Source organism: Leuciscus leuciscus, assembly GCF_965113295.1.
Source record: "Leuciscus leuciscus genome assembly, chromosome: 2".
NCBI classification, from domain to species: Eukaryota; Metazoa; Chordata; class Actinopteri; order Cypriniformes; family Leuciscidae; genus Leuciscus; species Leuciscus leuciscus.
Window position 1 is genome coordinate 6,619,165 of NC_138726.1, and position 12,036 is coordinate 6,631,200.

The 12,036-nt window shown below is 38.0% G+C and overlaps 1 protein-coding gene across 21 annotated transcripts in view; it reads left to right on the forward strand.

Annotated features, from left to right (window-relative positions):
* Positions 1-12,036, forward strand: part of mical2a (microtubule associated monooxygenase, calponin and LIM domain containing 2a) — a 74,070-nt gene that overhangs the window by 14,169 nt on the left and 47,865 nt on the right. For all 21 annotated transcript variants that reach the window (XR_014203763.1, XM_082162043.1, XM_082162041.1 and 18 more), the window contains exon 2: positions 5,421-5,784. Coding sequence is in view for 20 of the 21 variants with exons in the window: in XM_082162043.1 (XP_082018169.1) it covers positions 5,524-5,784 (261 nt within the window). In the remaining variant the exon portion in view is untranslated. The remainder of the gene's footprint in view (positions 1-5,420; positions 5,785-12,036) is intronic.

Here is a 12,036-nt window from a genome sequence, read left to right on the forward strand (position 1 = left end):
GTGGTATAATGCCCTTTTCACAAGATGTAAAATAAGTCTCTGATGTCCCCAGAGTGTGTATGTGAAGTTTTAGCTCAAAATACCCCACAGGTATTTTTATATAGCATGTTAAAATTGTCACTTTTTGAGGGTGAGCAAAAACGCACCGTTTTGTGTCTGTTCCTTTAAATGCAAATGAGCTGCTGCTCCCGGCACAGAGGGCGGAGCTTCAACAGCTTGTGTCCTTTTACCTCACATAGACATGCACTGGAAATTTCAAAAACTTTTAGCCTTTTATGTTCAAACCGGAGTCAGACAAAGATGGAGAGATTCAAGAAGAAGTGACAACATGTAGAAACAACAGGACATTTCTGAATGTTTAGTTGATTAAATTATGTAGCTTATGTGTAGTTATCTTCTAGTCATTGATTAGCATATTCTGTCATTATAATCTATAAATCGCGATCTCGGGGCGGGGTTTATGTAAATTCTAGGGTTAGTGATGTCACTAAGCCGGGATGAATGTCGTGTAGTCCCTACCAGCTGTTTGTTGTAGTCCTTAAAAAGTGATTTCTTTAAAAGCAAATATCTCCCTTTGCTATGAACTTTGAGCATTGTAACTTTGCAGATGTTGTTTATGCTCAAACAGCAACATTACACACTAACTAAAGTTAGAAAAGTCAAATCATAATCAACCACCCCTTTAAGTTGTTTGCAGCCTCATATTTTCCGTCCAGTGTGGAGTCTCTGCAGAGCCTGTTCTCGTATCATGTAAACAAGAGTGTAGAGGTGTGGTCTGATGCACAGCTATGTTCGGCGTCTGGCTGCTGGAATGCAGTGAACGCGAGCATTAGCGCGTCTGTCTCCAGAGGGAGTTCGTCTAACACCCACATGACAAGAGCTGACACATCCCCTCTCTTAGTCCACCGTTAGCAAAACAGAGTCCTAAAAACACACCGGCACTGAGATCTGGCCTGCCTAGAACTGCCACCGTTCCCCATAATGCATCACTGTAGAAGTGGATATTTGACTGCAAGTTTATAGCAGTATCAAAGATATTTATATACAAGGAGCGAGAGAGAGAGAGAGAGAGAGGGAGAGAGGGAGGGAGGGAGGGAAGGACTTTATGGAAGCACTTAAATATTCAGGTAACTGCAAAGATACATTCACCTGCCCATATTTCAGCCCCATGTCTATTTTAAAAGCAGTAGTTCACCTGAGAATTACAGTTTGGTTTTCGTTTACTCGTCCTCATGTTGTTCAAAACATGTATTTTTGTGCTAGTACCTTGATGGTACTGATGGTCGATAGTGAAAATAATAGATTTTATCGGCTGATAACATTGGTGCATCCCTAGTTAAAACCAGATCCGGACAGTAACGGAGTACATTTACTTGAGTACAGTACTTAAGTACAATTTTGAGGGATCTGTACTTTACTCGAGTATCATTTTTGGGGAGTACTCATGACTTTACTCAAGTACATTTGAGAGGCAAATATTGTACTCTTTACTCCGCTACATTTCTATCCATAACCGTGAGTACCCGTTACTTCTTCTAAAAAATAAAGGAAAAAATACAAATCTCGGAAACCCTCAATTTGTTGTTTCCCTCTCAAACGTGATTGGATTGTGCAGGCGCCACTGATTGGGACAGCCTATCAGCAATCACCTTCAGCTTTCCGCCAAAGTCAACTCCATGGTCAGATTTAGATAAGAGACGAAACCATGGACGAAAACAATGGATTAAAGGTACAATATGCAAGAATTTTTTTGCCGCTAGAGGGCGCTACATTCCAAACAACAACAACGGCGTAGCTTGATGACGATGTGAAGGAGCGTGGAATGATGGGAACTGTCGTTTTAAACTCCACCGTGGATGTAAATCAGTCAGACGGGAATCGAAAAATCATGTTCATGGATGAGGCTAAGTTCTATTTTTATAAATGTTGCGTTTAATGACATGCTTTTTGTGGCGAGGGGGGCGTGGTTCAGCGCGGTCTGTAACGGGAGAGAGAAGAGACGAGCAAGTAGGTCAAGTGCAAAGTATTATTGGCGTGGAGAGCTTATAAGCCGCGCTGGAACGAGAGAGAGACTGGAGAGAAAATTGGACGCAGAGAAAGAGAACCGGTGGATCCGAGCTCTCATTTTTGAACTGTTTTGTGCCGTCGCGGTTGCCACGGTGAATGCGCGTTGTGCGCGGCTTTTGTTTGTTTTGCTTTATTTTAATAAAGTAGCCTACGAGTCCCAGTCACGCCGACCCCTGTCTTCTTCCTTCCTGACTCTTAAACCTCATCACACTTTTATTTCATTAAAATGAATTAACCGCAAGAAAAGTAAGGTTTAATACTAAATTGGTTATCATAGATGTTACTGTATTTGTTGAATTCATTGTTGTGATAACGCTGCGCAGTTTTACGTGTTCTAAACAATTGTTGTAAAAGTACATTCGAACATGCCCACATCATTTGCCAAAATACTGATTAATCTTTATGTATAACACATGCTATGTTTATTTACATGGCCATAAACACCAGACGTGATAAACAATGTCAATAAACTAAACACAAATCTAAAGCAATAATACTTTCCTTACATAAACATAACTATTACCGAATGCTACATTTGGAAAATATAAAATTAAGCATACTTTGTCGACAGAACCAGCAGCAATCGGTAAAGAATAATTGTGTACCATAACGACTGCAAGAAACAAGCTAAAGTTTGTAGCTTGATAGACGCTACAACTACAACTTCCGCATTTGTCCAGGACTCCACGCAGTACGAGCGGAAACTGAGGGTAACGCGGATATGACGCAATTGACTGGCGACTCCCAGCTCACCCCTGCTCTAACGCCCCGTTTCCTTGGATAAAATCGCAATTTTCTCACGATTTAAAAATAGTTGGAAACATTTGGGATATTGTAATCAACTTAACAAAATATATAACACTGCCCTTGAGATTTTGGGATATTTTAATGCAAAATTCTTACATATTGTACCTTTAAGACGCAGCAGGTCCATGTGCCAATGTGCCAACCCGTGGCCCCACCTCGCCAGACTATTTCAATTTTCTGAACAAGTTAATGATAGTTTTTGCTTCAAGTGTTTGCTGTGTTTACCAATGTAAGCACTGTGGCAGTAATGCAATATTTAGAAAATGTACTCTTGATACTCAAGTACTTTTAAAAACAAGTACTTCAATACTTTTACTTAAGTAGACATCTGACTGTAGTACTTTTACTTGTACTTGAGTAAAATTTAGCAAGGGGTATCTGTACTTTTACTCAAGTAATGAAGCTGTGTACTCTGTCCGCCTCTGCAGCAATTCTGATTTTATTGTAGACAATACAAATCACACACCCCTACTTTCAAGCTCTCAAAAGACAACAAAGCACCATACAAACAAAATTCCAAACCATAGAGCTTTGTGTGAGGAACAGACAGAAATGTAAGTCTCTATTCCTTGAGGCACTAACTATAACTATGCAAAATATTGTCTAGTTATTGACGAAATATTTTTTTATTTTTTTTATTTTTTTGAGTAGCTTGGACATTCTGCTAAATATCTCCTTTTGTGTTTCACAGAAGAAGGAAAGTCATACAGTAACTCTTCCTTTAAAAAGAGCGGGCTATGAAAAGAGCAAGATATAAATATGCTCTGTCATCTCCTTTATACCTCTGGGCATTGACTCTATCTCACCATAAAATCAAGAGGATGTCCTATCCCAAAGAAAAAAGTGTTCTGGAGAAAAATGAGTCTAGTATTACCAAAGCAAACCTACTACGTCTGCTTTCATGTGCTTTCAAGGCATCTCTCGTGTTCATTTCCAAACAGAAAGGACATGATCCCGTTTTCAGCACTTTACATATTATGAACATTTAGACATTTTGTATCAAATGAAATATTTACAGACTGCATGTGTATAATTACAGTAAAGGTCTCACTTTCTATGTGGTGTTAGGTTTATTCTTGAAAGTGTGCTTATGTTTAGTGGTGTCTTTAAAGTGTGCTTATTATCCTGAGGAAGTGGAGGGGCTTTGAAATCTTATAGGGGTGTTCACTAAAAATACACACCACCGGAGTTTCTTGCCAGGGTAGCGACGTGTCCCCAACTGCCTGCAAAAGCGCACCTCTGTCCTGTTCACGGTTCAGCAGGGCAACGCCGCAAGACAAACAGTTTTTGTTTTCCTTTCTATGCGCTCTGCAAAAAGTGCATGACTGGCAGTCTGGTTACATCAGCTGTTATCTCTCCAGTCCAGCAAGATTCTGCGGATGGATGAAACCATGTATCTGACGTCAAACCGCTGTCGAGATGTAGCCGATACTGGCTCGGCCTGTCAAAAATAAGATATTTCTTCTTCTGTTGTTGTTGATGTACTTTTGAATGTATCAGATTACGGACATTTGAAGGACTAGGTTTCTCTGTGTGTTTGGCCTCCTGCCCTAGGCAATAGTATATGGCACCATAAATTGCAGCAGATTAAAAAAAGAGAGATTTAAAAAAACATTAAAAAAAATCTAGGTAAAAAAGTTCTTAAAAATGTAATGTGGTTTTATATTGTTTTGAAAAACTTTTTTAAACATTTAAAAAAAAGTTAAAATTTAATGATAAAAAAAAATCATAAACATGTTGTGTAACCTTTTATTAATAGTTTACATATTACATGTTTAATAATTATTTTATAAATATTATAAATAATTAGATAAATATATATATATAAATTATATATATAAATTAGATAAATATAAATAATTATTATATTTTGATGTACCATGACATTTTACACCCTAAAGTAGTCTTGCCTTTTCATAAAAAGGTCAAAATATCTGATATTTTAAGCTGACCTTGGCACACAGTCGTGTTTTGTTTTCCCCCCTTCATTTTTGTCACATCATATGACCTTAATTTGGGAGAAAAATGGATTATATTTAAATATATATTAGTTTTGTCAAATCGATTAATCGCAATTAATCGCATCTAACATAAAAGTTTGTAAAATATAATATATATGTGTGTATGTATGTATATATATATACACACACACACACACACACACACACACACACACACACACACACACACACACACACACACACACACACACACACACGGTATATATAGCCTATCATAAAAGTTTGTAATTATATAAAATTGTGTATGTATATATATATATATATATATATATATATATATATACACTCACACACACACATACACACACACATATGTGCCCTCTCAAAGATCAAATGAATTTTAATATGTAGATATTAAACACGTTTATTATAGAAAATATTTTTAAAAAGGACAAAAAAAACCCAAACACAACATTGTCATGTCATTGACCCAACCACTTTAGCAGTGGCGATGAATAGCCAGGCCCAATTCATTTATCCAGAAAGTATTTGAACTAATACACATTTCATTATTTTCCCCCCCAGATTTCGCCATGAGTGAGGAGACCGTAGTGTGGGTGTAGCTGTTCACTGGAGCAAGAAGCAAGATATCACAAGCAACAGCTTCCACACTCCCACAAAGGAGACGATGGGCGAAGCTGAAGATGAGAAGAACCAGGCAGGACGTCTGTTTGAGAACTTTGTTCAGGCCACTGACTGTAAAAGTACCCTACAGGCCTTCAATATAATGTGCAGTTACCTGGAGCTGGACCCTCTGGAGCACAGCACCTTCTACAGCTGTCTGAAGAGCATGATGACGTGCTGGAAAGCCAAAGCCCTGTGGAGTAAACTGGACAAGAGAGCCAGCCACAAAGAGTACGAGAAAGGCAAAGCCTGCGAGGGCATTAAGGTAAGCTTGCAGAATGCCAAGACAATAACAATACTGGAATATGTTTGGATGTTTAACTGAGCTGACAAACCTTTGTAATCCAAACATTTATAGATTCCCTGATTTTGGGCTTTGATTTTTGAATGCTATGACATCATTATATATATGATATCATAGACACATGTTGTTCGTTAGACGAGTGATGTCTGGTTTTAGTGGCGACCTCATCAAGCTCTTTTATTGTATGAGCTTATTAGTGGTGTGTGTAAGGCTAACATCACTGCTATTGCTCATTATATGACACGCTAGTCGCCATTTTTGCTAAGGATACTACTATGGATTATCTCAAGTTGAATGGCATGTTGAAGTGAGGCTTTTCATATGACAAATTGTTTCGACCTGCCAGATGATGCAATCATAATGACTGATCCAGCGGCCAAATACGTGTTTAATCCTCTACAATGCTATGTGAAAAGCAGAATGTCAAATGAGAAGTATGTCCTAATAGCTTGACGTATTGAAAAATGCTGCTGAACATTGATGTGGTTGACATCGTGCGTCACATGACAATTCCAACATGGCGGATGTAGTATGTCTGGTTTAGATTCATACTACACACGGTCACACAATACACATTATCAACAAGCATTGTAGGATCAAAGAGCTAGTTTACCCAAAAATCAGTCATCATTTACTCACCTTCATGTCATTCAAGCTCAAATATGCAAGTTTTACACTTGAGAACAAACATCATTGGCTCTTCCATGTCAGGAACACATGTTTGAGCTTCAGTTTACCATATTTGAAGTGCGTTAATCAATGCCTAAATTAAATCTGTTGTTCGTCATATAAGGTGATCGTGTCTCATCAGAAGACCTGGATTCATATGGATTACTGTTACAGTGTCTTTATGTAGTTTTTGAATCTTGAAAATTGTGGTTGCGTGGACTTCGAATGGATGGACAGAAATGATGAGAGAATATTCATCGTTTGTGTTCCGAATATGAACGGAAGTCTTGTGGCTTTGGAACGACATGAGGATTGAGGAAATGATGATACAAAAGTGAAACGCTTTAACATCACTCATAACATCCCTATGCATACTGTAGCTGCAAATAATTTTTCCTGCATTTCACACACAAAATGTACCTGCCACTTAGCTTATGTATAGTAAAAGTCGTAAAAAATAGTATCTCATTAAAGGGATACTCCACTTTTTTTGGAAATAGGCTCATTTTACAACTCCTCCAGAGTTAAACAGTTGAGTCTTACCGTTTTCAAATCCATTCAGCTGATCTCCGGGTCTGACGGTACCACTTTTAGCATAGCTTAGCATAGATCATTGAATCGGACAGGATCATTAGCATCTCTCTCAAAGAAATGACCAAAGAGTTTCAGTATTTTTCCTATTTAAAACTTGACTCTTCTGTAGTTACATCGTGTACTAAGATTTTGCGATTTTCTAGGCTGATATGGCTAGGAACTATACTCTCATTCCTGCGTAATAATCAAGAAACTTTGCTGCCGTACCATGAGTCCAGCAGGCGTAATGATCCTGAAGAGAGCCTGAAAATAGTCCCCAGCTCGGTAACTTCCAACGTGACCAGGACTAAGTTTGTCTAACCTATTAGACCTATTTTCAGGCGCTGCGTCATATCATTACGCCTGCTGGACTCATGGTACGGCAGCAAAGTTTCTTGATTATTACGCAGGAATGAGAGTATAGTTCCTAGCCATATCAGCCTAGAAAATCGCAACTTTACATTTTCTGTCGGTACTCTGTTTAACTCTGTTTAACTGTTTAACTCTGGGGGAATTGTAAAATGAGCCTATTTCCCAAAAAAGTGGAGTATCCCTTTAAAGGTGCAGTATGTAATATTGACAGCTAGCGGTTGAAATGGGTACTGTCTACTGTGGTCCAAATTCAAAGTATTGGAGAGAGTTGTTTCTCCCGCCCCCTCCTCCTCAGACTCAAGACTTTAGGACATGCAACAGGAGTGAGCACAATTGACAATGTAAGGTGATTAAAGTTGATGAGTTGATTTATCTGTGTTTTAATATGCTCCTGTTTGTAGAGATTTTTAGATGGATGACGAGGCTTTTTAGGTCGGGTTGGGTCTGCGATCTCTGACCCAGTTTGTTTGCTGGCTTCCATTGCTGCAATACGCTGTGTTTTCCACCAACTGGCAACCCTGAATTTGACTTTTTGACATTTAAGTCCTGGAAAACCCTTGAAAACAGCCATATTTATGGAGAGGTACTTAAAAAGTGCTTTACCTATTTTGAAAAAACAACAAAAAAACAACAAAATTAACACTGCAGCCTATCTGATAATACGAAGTACACCAACATTATAAAATAAAATAGTATTTAATAGCAATAGCAATAATAGCCATTATAAACTTTGTATTTAATATATATTATTAAATACGTTGTAAGTTGTATTTTGGATACCTTATATCTGTCATTTGAGTTTTAATAATCCTTAAAAAATACTAAAGATATTGTTTGATAAGTGAGATCTCTGATTGTAGTCCTTGAAAACCAAAAAAGTAGTGCTTGAAAAGTCCAGGAATTTCTTTTTACAGCATCTGTACAAACCCTGTAGAAGTGTTTTTCGGAGAAACAAGTATGTTAGCATGTTTCCTAAATATCAACAAACATATAATGGTATTTTTATGCTTTAGTACAGTCAAAAAATGACATACAGCACCTTTTAGTTTCCACTATCTGTCTCTAAGGGCCTTCGATGTTTGACTTGGGATCAGTGCGCTTGTGAGTTACACATCAGAGACAGCATCACTCAGCAGATATGATTATTCTAGAAGGTCAAACTGGCCGGTTCATTATGATAACTTCCCCATCACACACACACACACACACACACTTTGAAAGGCTGCATGAGTCTGGCCCAGCTTATTGTTAGCGAGTGTTTGAAGTATTTCAAAGAGAGCGTAATTTAACAAGTTCACTTCGTACAGGCAATAAACGGCCCACTAATGTTTTTGATGTGAAGCAGTGTAATTATGGAGCTCTTTTTAGAGTGCAATTTACCTCTTTGTAATAAAGGTGGTAATTATGTACAGTAGTCCTGACTAAAGGCTGTTCTGCACACTTTAATCAAAGCCAGCGCAGCGTTGCCTAATGGCACTGTTTCAGACAAGCCAGGTATGCTGTAACTGCATAACGGATCATAGGAGTATTTAAATAAGCATCTATCCATCCATCCATCCATCCATCCTTTCTTCATTTTTTCCATCCATCCATCCATCCATCCATCCATCCATCCATCCATCCATCCATCCATCCATCCATCCATCCATCCATCCATCCATCCATCCATCCATCCATCCATCCTTTCTTCATTTTTTCCATCCATCCATCCAGCCATCCTTCCATCCATCCATCCATCCTTAATGGTACATCATTTTTAGGTATTTTAACACAACTTTGCATGCAAGGTATTTTATTGAAATGAGACTCGAATGACTTTACATCTACTCATCCATCCATTCATCCATCCATCCATCCATCCATCCATCGACTCATCCGCTCATCCATCCATCCATCCATCCATCCATCCATCCATCCATCCATCCATCCATCCATCCATCCATCCATCCATCCATCCATCCATCCATCCATCCATCCATCCACTCATCCACCCATCCATCCATCCATCCATCCATCCATCCATCCACTCATCCACCCATCCATCCATCCATCCACTCATCCACTCATCCATCCATCCATCCATCCATCCATCCATCCACTCATCCACCCATCCATCCATCCATCCATCCATCCATCCACTCATCCATTCATCCATCCATCCATCCATCCATCCATCCATCCATCCATCCATCCATCCATCCATCCATCCATCCATCCATCCATCCATCCATCCATCGACTCATGCACTCATCCATCCATCCATCCATCCATCCATCCATCCATCCATCCATCCACTCATCCACTCATCCACTCATCCACCCATCCATCCATCCATCCATCTTTAATGGTACACCATTTTTAGGTATTTTAACACAACTTTGCATGCAAGATACATTTTTATTGAAATGAGACTCGCATGACTTCACATTCTAAAAAATGCTGGGTTACAAAACCATTTCTAGGTTATTTGGCAACCCAGCGCTGGGTAAATATTGGACAGAACACATGCTGGGTTGTTTTTTGACACAGTGCTGGGTCAGTCAACCTGATATTGAAGGTTTTTCATTTTAAATAATACAAATGCACTCTAAAATCTCTGTCATAGGACAAGAACAGTTCATATACAATATTGTTTTATTCAATGGCAAGTCAGTCTTTCCCAGACATAAAATACTAGAATTTTAGGACGTGATAGGAGCATCCAATGGGAATCTGTGAGAAGAAAACTAGTATCAATAGGCTTTTCCAGTTAATTAAATGACAATCTTATATATTCATGTTTGAAAAGTTACATCAAAAACAGCTTTACCTTTCTAACAATTAAGTTTCAACCCGTCAAACGCATAGCGCGGCCACTTCTACGATGCTAGCGCACTAGATCAATACCACTCCTATTGTAGTCAGTGGAGTGCACGTCAACTTTGTTACACATGACAGCAATGTCGCGTTGTGTTTCAGCCCTGGTCGCACATTCGTTTGATGGGAGGTGAAACTTTCATAGTGGCGCCGGCGCATTGTTCGCTTTGAGTGTAGATCCGGTGAATTGTAGAAGACAAGCGCTCCAAGCAGAGGTTAGCTGCGATGTATGCAAACAAAAAAGGTAAAATGTGAGACTACAGTAAATTTTTTACAGGAATCCATTGTAATTTCATTCAGGAAGTTTTCTCTCAGAACACACAAAATTACCATTGACAATGTATCCAGTTTTAACCAGTTTGGCACAGACATTGGGTTACATTGACCCAGCACTGGGTAGGTTTGTTAGGACTTCATCATTTGAATTAACAGTAAAAATGACCCAGCAGCTGTTACAGAAAAACAGTTAAAAATAGCCCAATAAAATGACCCAACATGCTGAACCCAGCATTTTTTTTTAGAGTGTACTACTGTTTACATACCTCTGGAGCCCCTTTCATTGATCATTTGCCATTGATCAGACAAACAGCTTGTCCTGCCTCAAACTCACACCATTGGTTGAGCAAGTTGACATGCTGAATTGCTGAAACAGACAATGTAATGTTTTGAAAGTGACACAAAGTGTCTTTACTCTTCTGGAAAGCCAACATACAAATGGCTTACTTAGTAAATTCTGCACATTAAACTGGCATCGCAAATGTGTTTTAACATCCTGATGAATAATGGACCATCTGCTCCTTCATCCTGTTGTGACTTGACTTGAGTTGGAAAAAAAGGTGTGTTTTAGGAAGAGTGGCATGATATCACTGCTCACCAGCCTCCAACTGTCTGCCAGATTCACAGTCTGTCCAGGATATGAGCTCATTCTCTCTTTATCAACCAGCGGGACAGCCCGCCGCTGCCTGTTTTATTGTTTTATACGGGCTTTATTACCATTGCAGAGACTCAATCAGAGCCTTTATCTGAAAGTTTAGACATTCAGGCTAGACATGTGAAAATCATTTTAACACTGTATTATTCCGTGCAGTGAGTTATTTTGTATCTTCATGCCGTGGTATTTTAGTTTCCAGTCTGATTTTTATTAACATATATGTAAATTAGGATCAGTGATTATTACAAAACTTTTTGGAGTAGTTGATTCTGATTATGAGTAATTCTAGATGTGCTAGTTGTCTTTTATTATTGCTGTATGGTATCTTATGCTCAACAATGCTGCATTTTATTTGATCAAAAATATAGAAAAAACAGTATAATATTGTTTTAATATTTTTTTTAATATATTTATATATATATGTTCTTAAACTGTTCTTAAAACTATATATACATATACACACACACACACACACACACACACACACACACACACACATATATATATATATATATATATATATATATATATATAGTTTTATGAACAGTTTAATATAGCTTAACAATTTTGTGGAAAGCATGAAACATTTTTTTAGGATTCTTTGAAAATAAAGTGTAAAAGAACAAGCATTTGAAATATACAAATGTTGTAACAATGTAAAAGTCTTAACTGTCATATTTTATAATTTTAATGCATCCTTATTGAATAAAATTTTTATTTTCTTAAAAAAAAGTTTTGAACGATATAGTGTCAAAATGTATATTATTAGTATTTATTAATTTTAGTTTGAGATGGCACAGTGCAATTTTTTA